The sequence below is a fragment of the Motacilla alba genome, chromosome 1A (assembly GCF_015832195.1).
Source record: "Motacilla alba alba isolate MOTALB_02 chromosome 1A, Motacilla_alba_V1.0_pri, whole genome shotgun sequence".
Classification (NCBI taxonomy): Eukaryota; Metazoa; Chordata; class Aves; order Passeriformes; family Motacillidae; genus Motacilla; species Motacilla alba.
Genome location: NC_052031.1, coordinates 7604649 through 7626686, shown reverse-complemented (window position 1 = coordinate 7626686; position 22038 = coordinate 7604649). Strand labels below are relative to the sequence as shown.

The following is a 22038-nucleotide window of genomic DNA, read 5'->3' as shown; positions in this document are numbered from 1 at the left end:
CTTATACCAGTTACCTTTTTGTCCCCGCTACACATTCCATCTCCATACTTTACCACCATTTTTATGGGCAATGTCTTCTCCCCTAAACCGCCCTGTCTTCCCATGAGGACACTTATTAAAGCTCCCAAGGTTTTGGGGAGGACACAGCTGGAGGTCACACATAAGGGAAGTGGCCAAAAAAGGGGCTAAAGGGGCTTTGTGGTAGAAGTGCAATGAGGTTTTTAGACAAAAAATTGCAGGCAGGGGATGCCATGCACCCTCTTGCCCTTATGTGCCCAGTTTGTCTGTGAGGGACTGGGCTTGTTTGCCAAAGATCATGGCACCTGCAGGCACCCACTCCACAGGATAGCAGGCATCACAAGCTGGGCACAAGCTTGCTTATTCTTGGCTTTGTGGATAATTTTTTATTAATGTGCCTTGGTTTTGTGAGGTTGTTGGGCAGGAGGGAAACAAAAAGTGACCACAGAGTCACAGAATGGGTAGGATTCGAAGGGACCTCTGGAGACCATCCAGTCCAACCCCCCCTGCCAAGGCAGGGTCAACCCAGAGCAGCTTACACAGGAATCCAGGTGGGTTTGGAATGTCTCCAGAGAAGATTCCACTACTTCCATGGGCAGCCTGTTCCAGTGCTCTGCCCCACCCAATGTAAAGAAGTTGTTTCTCATGTTGAGGTGAAACTTTCTGTGTTTTAGTTTATGGCCCCTGCTCTTCATCCTGCTGCTGGGCACCACCAAAAAATGTCTGGCACCATTCTCTTGGCACCCACCTTTGAGAAATTTATACACATTGAGGTTCCCTTCCATCCTGCCCAGATTAAAAAGGCCCACCTCGCACAGTCTCTCCTCATACGAGAGATGCTCCAGAGCCCTCATCAGATGTGTGGCCATTAACTGGACATTGATTGACATCCATTGATTAAACATTGGAATGGGCTGCCCAGGGAAGTGGCAGAGTCACATCGCTGGAGGTGTTTAAGGAAGGTCTGGATGTGGCACTGCGTGCCATGGTCTGGTTAACAGGGAGATATTCGGTTGTAGTTCGGGCTCGATGGTCTCAGAGGTCTTTCCCAACCCAATCGATCCCGTGTGGATGCTCAGGGGTCCGGCCCCGGGGCCCCTCAGCGAGGCGGGGAAGGCGCCGTGCGCTTTGTGGCGCCGCCGGCGCTCGGGGCCCCGCTCCGTGCGCTTTGTGGCGCCGGGCGGGCGGGCGGAAGCGCCGGGCGGGCGGACGCGGGCCCTTCCGGCGGGCTCGCAGCGCCTCGCCCCGCCGCCGCCTCCGCCTCCCCCGCTCGCCGCCCGCCGCCGCCCGGCGCCTCCATCCTGGTACTTGGGAGTCTCCATCCTGGTTTCTCAAGTGCCCGGACCCAAAACAGGAAGTAAGTGCGCGGGGCCCCGCGGGATCGCAGGGCCGGGAGCTCCGGGCAGCGGCGGCGGCCGCGGGCGGAGGGGAGGGGACGGGGCGGGGAGCGGCCGTGTGCGGCCCCGCGGCTCGGCGCGCTCGGGCCGGGCTGCCGGCCGGGCGGGCAGCGCCGGGCGGACAGCGGAGCCCGCGGCGGGGCCGTCCAGCGCCGCCGCCCGCCGAGGGCACGGGAAAATGGCGGCGGCCGCCCGGGGCCAAATGGCGGCGCTGGCGGCCGCGGGGCAGCGGGGGCTGAGGCGGGCCCGGAGCCGCCGCCCCGGGGGCAGTGCCGGGGCAGGGGCAGGGCCGCTGCCTCCCGCCGGCTGCTCTCCTGGGAGAGCCCTGGGCAGGCCCTGGGCCGCGGCTCCCCGCCTTCCCGGGGAGCTGCCGGCGGCGGGAGCGCTGCGCGCAGAGAAATTGGGAAGCGGAGGGACGGACCGGCCCAGGCGATCACCAAACTCGGCTCCCTGGGGAGGGCACGGCTAGGGGTGGCCGGCCAGCGCCTTTGTTTTGTTTATTGTGTTTTATTATTATTCTAATTGTTGTTTTTGTGGTTTTAACTCCCTCCCCCGTGCCTGGATGTCTGTAATAAGAGGCCCACCTGCACGATCGCATTTGAATTTCTCCATTTCCTCTCGCTGGGTCTGCGCTTGGGGTACCCTGGGCTTGTGGGTTTTATCTGTTTTGTTTCATAGGCTTTTTTTTTTTTTTTTTTTTTTCCCGGCTAGGGTTGTGATTTGAGGTTGCTCAGGGCAAGTGGAGTCTGAAGTGTTCGCCTCTGCCAAGATCAGGGGTTTCATCTTAGTGCGGCACCAGGATTTTCTGCACTAGAGCTAGTCTCTGTTCTGCCAAAATAAAGGATTCCGGTTGGAAAAGACTATTTTTCCCCCTCCCCTTCTTTCTTTTCTTTTTTTTTTTTTTTTCCTTTTTGAGGTCTCTTTATTCTTGGTCGTGCCCTTGGTCTTGGTGAAGCGTATTACACTTGTACCATCTACTTCTTCAGCTGTCTGGTAGTATTCGTATGTATCCATTCACAAAGAGTTGCGCTGTTCAGCCCCACCTGGCCATTGTTAGTTGAAGTAATCTGGAAAATGCTTTTTGTTTGCCAGCACTGCTCTGGCTGCAGATGGAAGTTGGCCTCTTGACAGCATAGTTAGAATTCTTTTGCAAAAGCAGGAGATGTGGGTTTTGCATTGAGATGGACACATCTCATTCTGGTTTTCATTTACATCATTTCATGTGATTATAATAATAAACAACTTCATGATGTTTTATGACTTACTGAAAAGATTGGGCATTAATTATAACTCCTCAAGGAGAACACCAAGAAATACTGATTTTTGTCTTGACCACACAAAATTATGAAAAGTGGCCATATAAGAGACAAAGATCTCTTTACTGTGTTTTGCATGTTCTCCTTTTTTTGAGCATCATTTCTGTGCTTATCTGTCCATCAGACAGCAAGAAAGACTTCTCTTTGCTTATCAGTCTTACAGTTAGGATAATTTTTCTTATTTTTCTTGCGTGCTGAAATTCTACCAATTGTTTATAAAGGTGAAGAAGTTACTGAAATGCTTAGCATGGAACTGGATTTACATGAAGGGAAAAGAATTTTAGTACATATGCTTAGGAAGATTTCTATTCATAGCCATAACCTTGTGCCCAAGAGCCAATTCCTGAAAAAGAAAACTTGAAACTTTCTGTGTTTATTTCTTTTGAAAGAGCTAGGACATAGGTTTTATTTTGTTTTATGTTGGTTTTTTTTCCCCTGTGTGACATTTAAAGCATGCTCAGTTCTTTTTTATTAAACTTTCGATGGACAGGCTAAAACTCATGGAGTTCTGCCAAATTGGGATCGATGCAAATGCGAACACTTTGTCCCATTGTGTCTCCCATATATTCTGTTTCAGTGATGGCCCACTTCTCTAAATATCACTGATGAGTAGGATGCAACAGTATCTACAGGACTGTAATCTCATGATGATACAGATTAATAAATCCTTGTATGCCCCAGACTCAGGTCCCTGGGTCCTTGAGATTGGTTTCTGCCCCGTTTGGTTCCTTTTCATATCCCTTGCTGGCAGCTGTTGGAGGAAATTTCTGCCTGATGGAATTTTAAATTTGAGCAGAACCCATTTGGTCTGGAGTAAAGTTGGGGAGGTTTTGTTGAATATTAGCATAACAGCACTGGCACTAGTTTAATAATGAAAGCTCCTGATAACGTACTGGAAGTACTGACTTGGTGTGGAATACACTAAACATCCAGGCTTCCTAAAATATGAGGTCCTGTAATGACTTTGTTTCCTTAGTGTTAGTCTTGAACAAATGCCTTGAAATCCCAATGTGTTCCATGGGATTGTTCCAGTTAAATGCCACAGTAACTGGAAACCTCCCTTAATAATCTTCAATTTTTGCTTTTTACAGGATTTAGTGAAATACACTTATTGCCCAACGCAGAGAACACAGCCTTTAGTTCAACTTACTATAGAAATTTTAAGCTTTACAACAGTCCACTAAAGTCTAGACACAACATTCAGTTAATAACTAGGGGCAATGACGGAATTCTGTCTACAAGAGTAAAAATACTATTTCTTAGAAGTGCTGAACTTTTACAGCCCACAGAATGATTGATCCCCTCTGCCTGATGAGGGTTATTTAGAAGTAAAGGAATTTTGTATTAGAGTATTACTACTTTTTTTTTTTTTCAGTTTGGTGTAAAATCAGCTTTGTGGGGGCTTTTTCTGCCATAATTCTGCTGCATGCTTCCCAGATAAATAAGAACAACTCTATTATATGGCTTTAGTGGAAAATTTATATTGGAAATCTGTATTAAATGAGTCTTGTAGACAAATATTTTCCCACTTCTTTGGCTTCATGTTGAAACCAGTTTGAAATTGTAATACTGCTCTAAAAAGTGTTGAATTTGGTAAATAAACACAGAAATCTAACAAGGCAAAAAATGCTTATTGAATTGACACTGATTTCTCAGGTGCTATTTCATTATGGATTATGGCACCCACACTTTTGGTGCATGTCTATCCAACGCTATTCTCTTCCCTAAAAGCTAACAACCTCTCTCAGAAAATGAAATATTAGTGATAGATTGGCACCTCTGTAAAGAATGTGTCTGAATCAAGGATTAAATAAAAACCTTGGGTTGTTCATTTAAAATTCAAGGAAGCCTTTTGTTTAAAATAAAACTGGTTTGCATTTTCAAAAGCACACCTAGTGAACTTCTGAAAAGAAGGTGATATTTTGGAGGTGATGAGACTACTCAGGTCCTAATTCTCACTAATTAATAACCCATGGCTGTCATTTACTCAGCATTTGGCTTTTGCAAGAGCGGATGTGTGGATGTGCAGGTGTGTGTAATGAGCAGAATTCACGTGGCACATCCCAAAGCCTCTGCCGTGGTCTGGCACTGCTCACCACGGCTCCAGCTTCTGCTGGGATGATCGAGGGTGTCCTGCAGGCTCAGTGGCCCTGCAGCCAGGATCAGGAGAAGGCATCAAAGGGTGTTGGCTCAGGCAGCAGCACTGGGCTTTGGCCACTGAGCTTCCTGTGGATGTGCCATATCCGATGCATGTTCAGAGTACCTGGTAGCTCCATCATTGTTTAAGTGTCAAACAGTGAGGTTTGTAAGATCTGGGGATTGTTTCCTATTCACTCAAAAGAACAACCACAGTTATTCCTGATTTTGGTCACTCATTCATGTATTAATGGGTTGGTGCCCCTGTTCTGGGTTAAATGTAGATTGAAAGAACCTGGCTGGTTGTTTTTTCTTTCAGTTTTCTTGTGTTTGTATTCTCTAATGAATAAAAAACAGTGTCCAAAATATGCATTTGACTTTGGCCTCTTTCCTCATGTTCTTGCTACTCAGTGTTCAATTGTGGTCCAAGGCCATATGCATTAAAGTTGATGGGAATCAAGGATGTGGCTCTTTTCAAGTTTTTATCAAGGCTTGGTCAAGGTTATTACCTTTACTCAGAAAACTTAAGATATGGTAAATCATGAGTATCTTACACAGAGCATTACTTTTTGGAGGGGGGAGAGCCTGCACTTACAGGTGGCATAAACCATTTTTGGGAAATCAAGGAGTTATAAGCCCATCCTGCATCCAGGAATTACACTGAGGATTGTTCCTTGGGAAGTCACAGGTCCCTGAACAAAGTGCAGTGCTCAGTGTTGGGTGCTCTGCAATTTGGGGGAGCTGGAGCTGAGCTGCAGATGTGTGACTTGATCAGAGGACTCAGTGGTGCTTTCAGATGTGCTGCCTCAGTAAATCCTGTTACAGCTCTGCATGGAAGTGCCAGGGTAGCAGCTACTGATCCTGGGTGTAGCTTCCTCCCCATCCCTGGAATGCCATATTTGGATGGATGGATCCCTTTTATGCCATGTCCTGTTCCCTCCTAACTTGCAAACCAGCAAGGCAGGCGATGTAAAGGGATTAATTGCCCTATGTTTTTTATTTGGTAGCCAAATCCTCTAAATATACAGATTGATTTTCATCGAGTTCTGAGTAACTGCTGAAAAAATGACCCAGCTTTGCTGTGCCTGTACTCAATTTTCATCAGCCTTCAAATAAAAAGAAGGAATGGTTTGCTCTGTATTCTGCCGTGGATGGTGCTGTAGTTTCCACTGCTTTCAGAACAGCTGGAGGTGAAGTAAATGATTGTTGTAATGTGCCTTATAAATCTCATGTCTTTCAGGCCTCTAAAATGGTGAAAAATGGATGCTTTCAACTGATTGTAGAAAAATAAATGTTGTGACAACTAGTTGACATAAATTAAGGAAGAATCCTCCATCTCATTTCCAGTAACTTCAGGAATTTTTACTACAGCAGTCCCTGTAGTAAAACTTACGTAGAAAGAACATAAGAACATGAAAAAGAGAATCTGTTTATTTTGGCCCAGTTTATTCACTCCCCAAAAGCTAAATTAATGACTTAAAACTGAGTTGAAAAAGTTACAGTCTGCTAATTTAGCTGTAATGCTTTGGATGTCTTCCTTCATGGTTTAGCATTAAGGATGCCTCACTGGGTTCCTAAAATCAGTATTACAACCATGCAGCAAACAGCAGCTTCTAGGGAAGGATAGAGCACAGGCTGTAAAACTCAGCAGCAGATGAATCCCAAGGAAGTTACTCCCTCCTACACTTGCATGTGGCAAGGAACTGTTGATGGTAGATGTGAAAGTAAGTCTGAGAACCCTCTGATTTAAAATGTCAGTGATATCTGAAATTTTTTACATGTTCAGAAGGGTAACATCACTTCATTTGAGGAATCAGTCACTGTGTGTGCCTAAAGATGTGCCAAATCTTCAACAAGCTCGAGAGGTGAGAAGTAGTTTTTTAGAAGGACTGGCAGTAGATTTATCTTTCTAGGATAACATTCTCTTGGGAATCTTCAATACTGAAGAACATGTTTTCTGATTAAAAATTAAATAATCTCCTGCTGACGCAATAATGTTAACATTATACAGGGAATTTGAAATCCAGGTTGTATATTCCACTTACATGTGGGTATGTAGCTATCCCTGCCTAGTACATGGAAAATTTGTAATGTATTTGTGATTTCTTTTTTTTATAAAGCTATAGTCAGATATTTTGTAACAACATTTTGGCTTCAAAATAAAAGTAAAAAGTAATTTTTTTGTATTTGCTGACATATGAGTAAGCACAGAAAAAGGACTGAGCAGTTAAAGGAGAAATAAATTATATTTTCTTTTTACAAATCTCTGCCAAAGTCAACAAAAGCAGGCTTAAAACTGATGAAATCTTTGTAAAGCTTCTGGATATTTTAGATGTGATTTCATTTAGCTTCTGCAGCAGCAAAAGTTGCATCTCTTTGTATTTAGATAACACTTGTATTTTGGGGTTTTGCTTTGTTTTAATTCAGAATTACTGCTTGTGGTTTACATAGAATTTCTTAGAAACTTTGTGTTTGCAGTACTTTTATAGTGGAAATGAAATTATCAGAGACACTTTATATTGCCCTAATTCTGTGACTTCAATGTATATGGCTTATCCTGGATTACTTATTCTCTCAGTTGCTTTCTGTGCTGGTGATTGCTTGCCAACAATTTTTCTGTTGCTCTTGTTGTTTAAATGCTGAATTAAAAATACAAGTTTCACATTTAGTTATATGCATGGAAGGAGAATAAAACTTTGCAAGTTGACAGTCTATAAATAGGGCAGCTGTGACTAATAGGACACTAGAAAAATGTTTGTCAGTCCTGACTAGCTTTCAGTTCTATAATAGCAGAATTATTAAATTAACAGTGGAACAAATACTGGACAAAAGTCATCAGATGTGAAGAATTTAGAAATGCTGAAAAAGTAATAGCCTGGGTTTGTGTTCAAAAAAAAAAAAAAAAACCACAGAAATCAGTAGATTGCAAATCCTCATAGTAAGGAGTTTAGGTACTTTTTTCAGCTGGGAGAGTTACTTTAAAGCTCTCTGGTTTTTCCCTGTGCAGTATATGTGTGCAGCAAAGTAAAGGTAGGTGAATGTCTGAAATTGTGGCTTTGTCATGTGAAAGAGCAGGCTCATTCCCTGTGGGAATTGGTGCTGGTTGTGTGGGGTATGGAAGCAGCATTGAGGTCCAAGTGGAGTCCAGGTGCAGAAAGATAATCTGTGTGTTGCTCTTTCAGGTTTGAGTATGAGCACAGTTGAAGAAGAGTCTGACACAGTGACAGTAGAAACCGTGAACTCAGTGACTTTGACTCAGGATACTGAAGGGAACCTAATTCTTCATTGCCCTCAAAATGGTACAGAATTGTTTTACATAGTATTTTTTTTCTCTTCTTTGTTTTGATTGATCTGACCACCATATATCCCTGCCCACAAATTCTGTGAGCTACTCAGGTGCAGCTTACTGTACAAAAAATGTTCTGCTTTAGTTTAAAGAATGATAGTGTTGAATTAGGTGTAAATCCCAAAGCTGTCTGTGTGTGCCCAACAAAGTTACAGCTGCTGTGGTTTATTTCATTTGAAATGGATTCTTTGAACCAAGCACATACCCAAATTTTTATGGACTGATTAGTGTTCAACAGACTGTGAAAGGAATTTTCAAAGAAAATGCATGTTGAAGAAAGCATGGGGACTGTTGTTGCCCATAACTTAGACCAGGTTCCTGGGCAGCAGAAAAGCATGAACCAGCTTGTCACATTTCTTTCTACTATTTGCTTTGGCTAGCTTTATAGGAGAACTCTGTCCAAGGCTCCTTAGCTTACAGGAGGTAACCTGGGTGTGTTTTTTTTGTTAGAAGCTGATGAAGTAGACTCTGAAGACAGCTCTGAACCTCCACACAAGAGGCTTTGCTTATCAGAGGATGATCAAAGCCTTGATGATTCTACTCCATGCATTTCTGTTGTTGCAGTTCCAAGTAAGTTCTTTTATGTACTCCTGTAGCAAATATATCTGTTGGTAAAGATTAAAAGTGGATCTTGAATCAGAGTAGAATATTCTGCATGGGGTCTTTTTCTTCCAAATTTTATTAATATACTTTTCAATCTTGGATAGTTTTGCAGCAATTAGTTCTGGCAAAATAAGCCTGTGTTAAAGTAGTTTAGAGACCTGCAGGTGCATTGAATAAAATGAAGGATAAGTAAATTAGCAACTAGATGCTCTCCTGCAAAGAGATTTGGGATTTTTTAATGATCAGACAGTATGGTTAGTATTTCAGTGTTTTGTAATATTGAGGTGTGTGTTAAAAAGATTTGAAAAAAATATAGGATGAATACTGAATTAGTCTTCTGGAAGTTGATTGAATATTGGAAAGTTTAATAAAATCTCCTGAAGGGAGACAAAACCAGATCTAGTTAAAATACTAATTTGCAGTACCTGGAGTACCTGTTTATTTGGTGGAACTGGGTGAAAATTCCTTAGAAGTAAAGGCATTATCATGTTGAACTTGGAAGAGGACTGGGGAAAATGCATGCAGCCAAAAGATTTGAATGTTGTCCTTTAATTGGAAAGTAGTGGAGGTAGGGCTGGAAAAGAAATATTAATACAGTTTCAAATTTTTGCATCAAACACATTTTGTTTATGTTTTACATTAGGTCATAATTGTAGTAAAGCATAAAACTGAAGGTTTCAAAATCCATATTAAATTTTATGAAGAGAAGCAGTTGATAATCATTTTAGTTGATAATCAGTTGATAATAATTCTAGAATTTACTGTGTCAACAAATAAATACCAAATAAGGCTCTTCAAAATTTTCACTTCCAAGCTAGCAATTTATAAAACTTGTAACACTTGTAAAAAAATGCTTCAGGTGTTAAGTATGCAACTAATTTACCCATTCTGAAGTTTCAGAAAATGATCAGAGCTTTGAGGTGACCATGACTGCTACCGCTGAGGTAGCTGAAGATGAGATTAATGAAGGAACTGTTACCCAGATTCAGGTACAGTAAAACTTCAAAATTTACCTATTTGATGTATGCCTTTATTTAAATTGAAATGAAAAGGGAAACAAGTATCAGAAATGCTTACTAAATGAATAAAACTCTTTGAAACTGATGTTTGTGACCAGGGATCTTGTTTGTAAAATGTTGGTCTGTAAAAGGACAGTTGAATAGTTTTATGTATGAGAGGTTATTTGTAGTCTGAAGTTGCTGCCCAAAGAGCAATACTGCAAAGAGTAATAAAGGTAACCCTCCACTGGTAGTTATGTTCTCTGTTGTGATCTGCATAGAAGATAAGTTTATCTGTTATTTCTATCATTCTATGATTATAAATTAAGCTTTATAACATGCTCAAATAGTCTTTGTCTTGTCACCAGTTCTAACATTTAGATGAAGTTTTCTTTGTGGGTATAGTATGTTTAAAAGTTCTAGATTGGAGATGCTGGATATAGTCCTGTTCCCACCACAGAAGAGACTCTTCTTACTTACTGTACATTAAACAAGATGAAGAATGTTACCTGTTTAATTCTCACAACATCTGTATATTAAAATGCTAAATCTTGCTTAGGTGTTTTAAGAAAGGTGACAGTTCCAGTGCCATATCTAAGACATGACACTTTTGAACAGTCAGCAAGGTGATGAGGTGTTGTGATTTCATTTTCCTTCAAACTATGTCTCCATGTTAATTGCCAAGTGATATAAGCAATATCTGACTGTATCATTTCACATTGGTCTTTTCAAGATTCTTCAGAATGAGCAGTTGGATGAAATCTCCCCAATGGGCAATGAAGAAGTATCAGCTGTTAGTCAAGCCTGGTTCACAACCAAAGAGGATAAGGATTCTCTAACCAATAAAGGTAGGGTATTTCAAAAGCAGTTCTCCCGTGCTGTGGAAAGGTAAATTATTCCAAATGTCTCAGAACATTTTGCAAGTTGTGTAAAGTAGTCTCTGGTCTGGCTTTCTGGAGATGGGCCATGCCTGCAGTGGTAACAGTAGTGGCCAGAGTAGAGAAGGGCTGTGGGTGCTGTGTGTCAGCCCAGACTGGGCAGAGAGTTGTGTTTGCCTGGTCAGGGGGTGGGAATCTGCAGCAGAAGTGGGGGACACGAAGAAAAAAAACAATCCATGCTCAGATTAATGGAGTTGCTTCAGAAGAAGAGGACTCCTGCAGACCAGAACCTAATGAAATAATCTCTACTACTCCTAAAACTTCCACCCCACTGGGCATTCCTCCCTTTCCAAATGTATCTGTGCAATCATGTAGTAGTTGCTGAACTCCAGAAATTTTGTCTTTTTCTTTCCTGCCCACAGGGGAAGTGGCTTTCTAAACCTAGAGAAAAAATGTATTGTCAAATGAAGACGGGTTGTTTCTCTGGTTTCCTCAGCCCCTCTGCTGTTTTTCGTACTTTGACTTCTACTTTTTCTAGAGGAAAAGTATTTTTTTTCAGTCAGTTCAAAGCAGCACCCTCTTTTTGTTAGAAACCTTCAGGCAGAGACACAGCGTTGTCAGCCAGTCAAAGGAGGACACTCAATCTGGTGATTCCAGTTAAGAGATTAATAACTTGAGGAAGATATTTCTAGTAAAAGATGCCAAGAAAAATATTTGAGAATCTCTACTGGCTGAACTTTTCTTGTAAGCTCTGTGGTTTGTCACAGAGATAGCAGTGGGGGAATGCTAGTGTGTGTCTTCTACAGTCACTCAGAGTTTGGCATGTGTTGCCTGAGCTCATCACTTCATAGCAGTCTCCACCTAATAATGCTTTCTTCCCAGACCTGTGGGCAGGTTATGATAATCTTGACTATGAATATGCAAACATGTGAAGTGCAGAATATCTGCCCTTTCCTAAAATAGTTTGGTATTAAAGGTTATTCCCTGCAAAGAGTAGCAGTGTCCCATTAAGTCAGTTCAGAGGCTTGGACCTATGTGAATCACAGTTACTGGAATCCATTATTTTTCTGTCTGTGTAACAGTGGAAGAAGAGATTGAAGCTATGGGACACAGGGAAAGAGTACTCTCTCACCAGTTCCAATGGAATTAGTAATAATGCCTGTACTTTTCATTATAATTGGATTTGAGTAGACAGTCTCTTTGGTGTGTTCTGTCTCTCAGCTCTGGTAATTAGCAGGCTGAGAAGGAAGTACCCTGATTTTTCTGAGCAGAGGTGGGCAGATAGCCAGCACACACCAATATGTAAACTGGGTCACACCAGCATAAGCTCAATTAAAAGTCTGGTATGACCATAAGGGGAAAAAAGGATAATCTAAAGTAGGAATAGTTTAATGTTTTATTGATAGACTTCAGGTTTGAAATTTTCTGAATGAAGTTGGTCAGATTTGCTTTTAAAGTTTAGCTGGCATTGTAGTTACTAAAGGCATAGACAGAGAGGAAACGTTGTTTCTTGCCACTTTTATTTGGGGAAGTAAAAGACCCACCACAAGGTTTTATGTTGGCTGTGACCCCTGAGCATTACTCCCAATGCAAAAAGAAGGAAAGAGATGGGGTCCAGCTTGTCAAAAAGAGGCTTAATGGAGCCTTTACCTCTATGAAAAGCACTCACAGTAGGTGGCACTGCTCTCATGTTCAGCAATGTTTAGGCATGCAAGAGAACCCCACCTTGTTGCCAATTCCTCAGGTAATCTTCCGAGATGTATTTTAAGTTCCAGCTTCTGGAATCATTTTGAGTGCATGGAAATTTCAGCTGTCAGTTTAAAGGCAGAAATTTTCTAGTTGCAGCTGAAGAGAAAGGCTGAAAATGTGACTTGACAGCTCATAGAGGAGTTCATGTTCTGTTTTTAAAAATGGGATGTTTTTGAAGAGGGGTCTGACTCACATTATTTAAATATTAGTTGAATGTTACTGTCAGTTATGAAATAACATCTGTTTAAAATTAATGCTAGTTATATTTTAGTAACTAAAATTATTCTTTTTCTTGTTAATTGCAGCATGGGTCATATTTTCAGATACTTCTGTTCTTGCTGTTTTTCTGGCCTTTACTTCAGTAATTAGTTGTCATTTCTATTTTCAGGCCATAAGTGGAAGCAAGGGATGTGGTCAAAGGAAGAAATTGACATTTTGATGAGTAACATTGAGCGTTATTTAAAGGTATGTTTAGAGTATGTTCCCTGCACGTTGATGTGGTGATGCAGTTCCTACTAGAAACCGACTTTCTTTAGTACTTCCCAGAATACACAATAAGTGATTTGGATTGGTTTGTTGTAGGAATGGTTATCACCCATTTGAAATACATAAGAAAAATGTATTCATAGAGAGGATTTCAGTGCATTTAATGTATGTAACATTGCTTTTCCTTTGTCTACTGGATATAGCCTGTTTTGAGCATGCTGACATGACATTTTACATGGTCAATTCTCTTTCTCTGACTATACATTGAGGACTCATAAAACCTTTGTAGAAGATGCTGGAAAAAAATTGCGCTAGCAGTTTCCTTACTGAGCACTGAATACAACTTCCAGACATCCTTGGTGCCAAGTCTGTGATTGTGTACTATAGTAGCAGGATGCCTGTGTCTGCCTTCTTCCCCTTAAATTACTGGGGTCAGAGTTCAGTGTAAATGGGCATGTGGTGAACACACTGATGGTGATAATTGCCCATAAATCATATTTGTGGTAGGCTTGCAGCTGAGAATATTTGAGCTGAGCCCTTGCAGCTGGGAATATATAGCCTGAATATTACAGTTTCACCATCCTTCACTTGTGGTTTAAAAAAAAGCCCTGAATTTAGTGTTCATTGGGATAAAAATCCACAGTATTAGTTGAAGAGAGTGTCTGCCCACATGCATATTAGAGTTTCTGCCACAAAATCATTCATGGGTAATACTACACTTTAAATCTAGTGAAGCTTTTTTAACCTAGCTAAATAACTTTTCTGAGTTACTGATAAATCATTTGATTCATTCTTTTCCCATTTATCTGCTTTCTTGTACTGCTTTGGATAATTGAAATATAGTGATTCTTAGTTTAAGCTGAAGTTAAGCTTTACTGTTATACTTTGCAGTGGTTTTGTACTGAATTTATTTGAGTTTCCATCAGAACAAGAAGAGTAGTTTAATTGAAAGAAATAGCTTTTGCATAAGGAATAGCTAAAATTATGTAATAAATCAATATAGCACTATTTGACAACCTTCCCTTGAATGGCCCCAGACTAATTCCACCACAGTACATATTCCATCATGTTCTATATGATGGTTCAATTTTTGATCTTAAAATATACATTGGACGGACTTTTTTTATTGTATGTGGATAGGTGTTAGAATTTCTATGTCTCCCTGGATTGCAATGTAAAAATACCAAAACAACAAAATCTAGTGTTCAAGGGTTTGTATTTGAGGGAGCTAATCCATAAATACTCAGTTTTACTTTTGAACTGTAGTATTTGTGATACACTGAAAGTTGCATAATGGCTTCAGTTCTTGTGTTCTGCTTCTTCATTCCTAGGAGACTTTATCTAAGGTGTTTTGTTTGTGGTTTTTGTTTTTGTTTGTTTTGTTGTTTTTTTTTAAATGCTTTGTTCTAGGCCCGTGGAATAAAAGATGCCACTGAAATTATATTTGAAATGTCAAAAGATGAAAGAAAAGATTTCTACAGGACAATAGCTTGGGGTCTGAATCGGCCTCTCTTTGCTGTCTATAGAAGAGTTCTTCGCATGTATGATGACAGAAACCATGTTGGAAAGTATGAAACCCTCTAATGCTGCATGGTTTTATTGGTATGATTAGGGTCATGTATTTGTGCTTGACATGTTCTGTGTGAGACAGAAAATTGTAGGCAAACAGACCTAGGTGTTGCTAATATGTCACCTCTGCTCAATTCTGATAGATCATCCTTGGCAATAGTTGTGTTCAATTGCTGGTATTCAATGACAGATTTAAAGGACAAACAAAAACCCAAAACAAAGGTGAATAACAGATTCTGATACGATGACAGGACTTGGACACGAGGATGGATCTGCTGAGATGTAACTTTTTCTAGAGCTGTGACCTGGAAGTAATTTATCTTCACCTCTTATGCCCTTGCTTGCCATTTTTTAAAGTTGTGATCTGGTGCTATCCAAAAAGGATTTTAAATTTTACTTTTAAATTTTTAGAAGGTAGTTGAAAATTAAAATTATCTTCTCAGTGCTGATACACTTTTTTGATGGAAAGTCAGCTTTATGGTGATGGTGAGTTGGGACAGTAAAGGAGGAAGCTGTTTATTTGAAAGACTAATGCAGAAAATTCTAATTCTCTTCATAGGAGTAAGATCACGGAGAATGAGGAATTTTTCTGACAAATTAGAGGAATCTTAGAAATTAACCTTAGAAATGCCTTAATGTGGAAAATGACATTTGTTCCTCACATTCTTCTGAAGTATTCAGTCAGATTGTATCTTACAGCTGAAATTCCTTAATGTCTTCTGGTAACTAAATGTGTGCTGTGTGGTTAGTAAAATAATAATATTGATCCTGTATGCTTTCTGTTTAAAATAATATCCTTTTATTTACCTGTTGCTTAGGTATACTCCTGAGGAAATTGAAAAGCTTAAAGAGTAAGTTATCTTATGGACAAGGTCACTCTTTTGTGTTTATATTTAGTAGCTTGATCCATTTTTAAAGGTTTTCTTATATAAAATCACTGAAGAGGTACAAATAAATTTGACTTCTCCAACACTACCCAAAAGTAGTGGTTACTGTCTAAAGAAAAATGAAACTACGTTTGGATTCTCTTAGATTTTTTTTCTAATGTGTGTTCAGGACCTAACAATATGCAACAAAGTTCTAAAGCAAGGCTTCTGTTGTAACTAGGAAAGTTTCAGATTTTTACAAGCGCAGTCAGTATTTGTGGTTATAAGAAACAGAAGTTCCTTTTCTTTATGAAATTTGAGCAAAGGTTGTTCCTAAAGGAAGTGGCAGGTCAAGAGTAGGATCTCCCCTAGGAAGTATTACAGATACATAAATTATCAGCTCAAAAAGCCTAATTTTTATACATCTAGGAGATGGGGCTGCAGACTTTATCCCCTGCTGCACATGTCCAGGGTTGAGCAGTTGGAAGGAACTGTTGGACTGAAGGAAGGAAGGAAGGGAGTATATTGCATTGCATTGATGGATCTGTTTGGACCAACTGAGCTGGTTTGTGTCATTCACAAGGTGCCTGAGGTTCCAGATGTGTCAGAACTACTCATGGATCAACATTTTAAGCAACCTGCTGTCATGTGAAGGAGGGAGATGATTGCTAAAATGATGAACGTGATTATGCAGTGTTGTGCTTAATTTAAATTGTAGGATGCCTGGGTTTTCATCAGGCATTACTGAAATTTCTCAAGTGCTCTCTACACCACCTGAAAATCATTGGGGAACCTGTATAGAATGGAAATCAGCTGTTTATCTAAACATTCATATTGTGTTTAACACACTCATTAAGCCTCACAATCTTCCTGCAAGATAGATACTATGCATTTTATGTGTATCTTGTGGCTCAGCTGGTCCAAATGCTTCTAGAAACACTTAGGAAAAAGTAGCAGAAAATAGTAATAGTAAAGTAGCAAAGTGATTTCCCCATTCTGTCTTTAAGCCTGTAAGCAGCACATTCATCGTGTTTTTATTTGCAAATATTTGCTATTTTGGTAATTTCCTGAGTGGATATAGTGCTAATGAGCACGTTTCTCTGTAGGCTGAGAGTAAAGCATGGAAATGATTGGGCCACAATAGGAGCTGCCCTGGGGAGAAGTGCTTCATCTGTAAAGGATCGATGTAGACTGATGAAGGATACCTGCAACACAGGTGAGGTAAATGCTGGTGTCAAAGTGGATATTCTGGTTAAAATTCTGTCCCTTGTGTTTAGTGGTTATAGACTCACACTGTGTGTTTGGTGTCAAGAGGGAGACAGATGCACTTCAGGAGTAAAGGACTGTTTATTTTGTAAAGTATATATTCAAGTATAAAGGAGAATTCAGTCAGACCTCATGTGAATAATGTGCACTAATTTGGTGCATGGGTAACTCACTCGAGCTAATACAGTTCAGATAGCTTGGGTCAGTTTGCTCTGGTCACTATTTGTACAAGTTCTGTGTGGCCTTATTCATCTGTGAGAGGAAGAGAAAAGAAATTCGGCAGCAGAACAACGGAATTGTAGATTTGGTAATCAAGAATGAATATAATATAAATTGTTAGTAATTCAGAGCAGTTACATCTTTTTCACAAGTTAATATGTGCATCTGGAATAAGGTGCTGGACATGGCAGTTAAATATCTGCTGGCATGTTATGGATCAGAACAGAGACTATGTCTTGCTAATTAAGTTGGAGGGCTTCTGTCTCTTTCAGGAAAGTGGACAGAGAAAGAAGAGAAAAGACTGGCAGAAGTAGTGCACGAGCTGACAAGCACAGAGCCAGGTGACATTGTCACACAAGGTGTGTCGTGGGCTGCGGTGGCAGAGCGGGTCGGGACGCGCTCCGAGAAGCAGTGCCGCTCTAAATGGCTCAACTATCTCAACTGGAAACAAAGTGGAGGCACCGAGTGGACCAAGGAGGATGAAATAAACCTGATCTTGAGGTTTGTTATTTTAGTTACTTTCAGAGGTTTGTAATATGTGTTGCTAGCAGGATTCCATTGGGGTCCATTTTGCTGGTTTCCTAGACGCTGAAAATTCTAGAACCTTCCAAAAATCACTGCTGTGTTTACAGTTCCCAGAGATTTATTATTGAACATATTTTTTGTTTTTTGTTTTTTTAGTGAATGTTAGTGTTCGTGAAAGGTGTCAGATTGAAAACCCTGGAGACTGAAGTCTTCTTTATTCCACAGAAAAGGTACAGCACAGGCAGCAAACCGTGCAAGCTTCCCACACGTTGCCCCACCGATGCGCTTTAACCCTTAACTGGAGGGTAGCTCAGTCTCCCTGCCCGTTCAGTCCTTGGCCTCTCTGCTGAGATGACCAACAAGGGTCAAGTGTGGTGGTGGTTTCTGTGATGTGGACATCTTGTCTACAGAGAGCTAAACTGAGACTGCAAATTAATTTCATGTAGGCCAACAAACACTGATTGGATATCAGCATCTCTGACTACATTTGAACTGGCAGCCTGGTAGTGACTTTGGAAATCTTTTGCTCTCTCCAGTCCTCCTCCCATTTTGAATGCCTTTAACTCAAGCTTTTTAGCCAGTGGATTTTTATGGGTTGGGTGGGAATAAAAAAGCCAAGACATCCAGGGAATCTGAGGATGACTTACAAAGTAGTATTAACAAATTTACTGAAGCTGTTTGACATAAACTCAAAATGAGGAGCCTGATTCCACATTTCAGAATGTGCTGGATGTGTTTCTTAGTATTTCTGGTTTGGTCTGTCCAGATATCCTTTACTCATCCTACAGGGTTGGTTTTGGCAGGTTTATTTTTTTTTTTCATTTTTACTTCTTTCTTTCTTTAGCTAGCAAGAGTGCTCTTGCCTTATTTGTGAAGAGGACTTTTCTTAACTTCCACAAAAATATTTTCCCCCCACTATTCACCTGTCTTTCATATGCTCTATGTACAGATAAGGGCACTTGAGACATTTTTAGTGATTTCAAACAGATTCTGGTAGAGAAGACTGTCCCTTATCTGGAGAGCCTGGTGGGATTGATTTATGAGGAAGTGTTTAATGCTGTAGTTAACTTCATCTACTTTGGCTAAGAAGCATCTGAGAGAAGGCAAAAGTCTGTGTTAAGGACGGATGGTTGTTACTTAGAAGAAAACAAGTAAATATCATAACATGAAATTAATTAAGTGAATGTTCAGAGTGAATCTCAGGAAGTATTTCCTGCCTTGGAGATGTGTTTGGGGAATGTTTTTTCAAAAAGAAAAGATGCAAGTACCACCACTTGGAATGCTTCACGATAATCCGATCTAAGACCTAATGTATAAGTAAATAAGGAGAATAATCCTGCATGGCAAGGAGATGGACTGGATCATCTAACAGGTCTAGTCCATCTTCCGTTGTTTATGATTCTGCTTGACCTCTGGCAGCGTGGAGCCTTGGAAGCCTGTGTCGATTCCTGAGCTCTGGTGGGCTGGTCACTAGCATGTCGTTCTGCGCTGTTACGTGTGCCACGGCCGGACGTGTGCGACACCCTGCCGGTCTGGAGGGCACTTTCTAACAGGTCCATGTTTTCTGTGTCCTGCCAGGATAGCGGAACTTGAAGTTTCTGATGAAAATGACATCAATTGGGACTTACTGGCTGAGGGATGGAGCAGTGTCCGTTCCCCACAGTGGCTTCGGAGTAAATGGTGGACCATTAAAAGACAGATTGCAAACCACAAAGATGTTTCATTCCCTGGTAATGTACTACTTGCACACTTCTCTTCTGAAAGCTCTTTTCACATATGTCAAAGGAATAAGGCTGCATTTTGTTGTCTGCTTACAGCATTGCTGGCCAAAGAGCACATTGCTTCTTTGCTGGCAGTTACTGGCCCCTTAGATCTGCTGGCTGAATTGCTCCTACAAGCAATCCTGAAGGGTTTCAGTCAAGCAGGCCAAGCTGATGTGTACAGCTAGACAGACTTTGCCATCCCTTCTCACTTTGGCTGAAGTGAGAGTATGTATATAAGCAGCTCAGCTGGCAGATCTCAGATGATGCTGATCTTTGGTATGGAGGGCAGTGACCTCTTCAGGTGGAAGAGGATATGTATCTGCCTCAGGTTAGATGTGTTGCCTTTAGGATGTTAAAATGTAATCTCTGTCAGGTGCTGAGCCTTAGCTGTAGACAGAAAGTAGATCTACTGCTCGCTGCAGTGAGGAGGAGTCAGGAGTATAAAGCTCTCCCAAATACATTTCATACCATTTTCCCATTCTGGCTTGGAGAAACTAGTGCCTAAGCCAAAGGGATGTCTGTGACCTTCAGACCTCTCTTTGTCTTACTTGGAGAGGAAAAAAAATCAGAGAGATTAGTCATGCCATAATTAATGAAAGATGTAATTTAATGCACACTTGTGCTGTGGCTGACAGTGTGGTTATATATTAGAACTGCCTCAAGGCTGCAGCTGGGAGCAGAGCCCCTGTTGCCACACATTAATAGGCAGTTGTTGCAGCAAATAATTCATCAGATAAATGCAGCACTGAATCAACAGGCTCTGCTCTCTTTCCCCTGACAAAGGGGAGATGTTTAGGCAGTTTGCTGTAATGAATTCCAGACAAGCTGAGGCCTCAGGTTTTGTGACCTGCTGTTAAATCAGCTGCTCCCAAAGCAGTTATAGAGAAGGGTGGGTGATTCTGTTGGAGCAGTGGGCCTCTCCATGCACAGGTGAAGAATTGTAATATAACCAGTGTGGGATTCATTCTCTCTTGCTCCCCATTTTCAGTGACATCTCTGTCAGCCTCTTGAACAAATCTGCTTCTGTGTTGTAGAAGATTGGAGGATTTACTTCTGGTAGCAGCATTACACAGCTAGTGATACTGGCACTTGATTGTAGCTTGGGGATATACCATGCATCATTTCAGAAAGCTCCAAAATTGTATGGGCTATGTGTTCTTTTTTTCCCCCGAGCATCGTGAAGTACCTGGGTTCCATGAGGAAATCTAGTTCACTGCTGTAGTTGGCTATAAATGGTCTATGTATGTGCTAAATTTCTAGTTTCTGTATCTCTGGAGGTTGCTTAAGTTCCAGATTCTGTAGGATTTTGTTTGCTCTTTTCATCTTGGGTAAATCACCAATTGCAGCATTTCAAATGTGCTTGTTCAACCTGTTTTAGCATGAGTGTTTTTTCTCTCAGTGCTGATAAAGGGTCTTAAACAGCTCCACGAGAACCAAAAAAACAATCCAGGGCACCAGCTTCCAGAGAGCAAATGTGGCAGTGGCTTAGCAAGCACTAACTCCAGCTCGGGGGTGCAGCACGTGCAGATCCGGGTGGCTCGCTTGGAGGAGAGCACGGGCAGTGCCCCGAGCCCCATGGCAGCTCTGCAGATCCCAGTGCAGATCACCCACGTCTGTAAGTACTGCAACAAACCACTCACACAAAACCTGCAACTTGCTTCTGCTGAGGTGGTGAAGGAGGAGTGAGCATGTCTTAAAGAGTTGTATTCATTCTCCCTTTGCCCTGCCATAACTTGAGATGAAACATTTCTGTGTTCTGTTTACCTATTTCTAACTTTGTTAGGCAAATGTAGATATTGCTGTGACTGTAGTTCCGAGAAGCTACAATTGGAGCACCTGGACACAGGTGTTGTAGGTATCTGTGTGTGTGCACACAGGAGTTTCCCACATAACCTGTTCTTTGAAAAGACTTCAGTGCACAAACCTCTTAAGGAAGATAGAGTGTGTATGTTCATTCCTTAAGTTGTTTCTGGTCACTCTTGTGCAGAGCAATGAACATCATGTACAAGTTTTCCTTTTCTAAGTTACATAGACTGCTGTCCCTAAGTTCTGATGCAGGGCACTGAAGGGAAGGTGTAAGTGTGTTTTCCTAGTCCTTTATTATGCAATTATTTCTAGTCACAAACACTCTGGAAAATGTTAGCTGCTAAGTCACACCAACATTCAGCCAGTGTTCTGTTAAACCACTGTATTTTTTTTCCAAGTGGATGCTTCCCATGCTCTTAAGGATGAACTTTGCTCATTATCTAACACTGATTACCAGATCTGCTCTGAGTGTAATTCTTACTGCTTGATTTTGTAACTAATCTTACTTAGTAACTCCAGTCACATGCAGTCTGTCATCTGCACTGTATATTATTTTGCACCATTTGTGATTTGTAAATTTTATTTGGAGAATTTAGTGCTTTGGTCTTGCTGATTGCCAAATTAGTTACAGAATATTCTGAGTTGGAAAGGATCCACGTGGGTCATTGAGTCCCAGCTCTTAAATGAATGGCCCATACAGGGATTGGACCCTATATAACCCTGGCATCATTAGCACCTTTCTCTGAGCTAAGCTTATCAGTCTACAAACTGATTCTTCAGACTATGCCTGAACAGGCATTTGGCAGACAATTTTCTGTTTATAATTTTAGTAGATCAGTCTATCTTAATCTATTTACTAAGTGCTAGCTTCATTTTATGAGGTTTATTTTCTAATTAGAATGACAGATGACACCAAGCCAAGAGCTTTTTGTCTGTCATAGTATGTCAGTAGTCTCAGACTTTGAATGAAGCCTGATCAAAGCCGATGGGTTTTGATGAGCAGGCAACATGGGCTGGGATCCTGGAACCTTTAGTCATTCCTGAATTGAATCCTGTAATTGTTGTTTTATGACTTCACTTGCCCATGTCTGCCTAAC

General features: G+C 41.0%; 1 protein-coding gene across 1 annotated transcript in view; it reads left to right on the top strand.

The window, feature by feature from the left end:
• Positions 1-963: 963 nt before the first annotated feature.
• DMTF1 (cyclin D binding myb like transcription factor 1) overlaps positions 964-22038 on the top strand; it is a 29256-nt gene continuing 8181 nt past the window's right edge. The window contains exons 1-12 of the mRNA XM_038154274.1: positions 964-1375; positions 8050-8166; positions 8664-8783; positions 9711-9805; positions 10548-10662; positions 12830-12906; positions 14338-14495; positions 15315-15347; positions 16469-16578; positions 17120-17348; positions 18951-19102; positions 20535-20750. Of these exons, the coding sequence (XP_038010202.1) occupies positions 1048-1375; positions 8050-8166; positions 8664-8783; positions 9711-9805; positions 10548-10662; positions 12830-12906; positions 14338-14495; positions 15315-15347; positions 16469-16578; positions 17120-17348; positions 18951-19102; positions 20535-20750 (1750 nt within the window). The 5' untranslated portion in view covers positions 964-1047. The remainder of the gene's footprint in view (positions 1376-8049; positions 8167-8663; positions 8784-9710; positions 9806-10547; positions 10663-12829; positions 12907-14337; positions 14496-15314; positions 15348-16468; positions 16579-17119; positions 17349-18950; positions 19103-20534; positions 20751-22038) is intronic.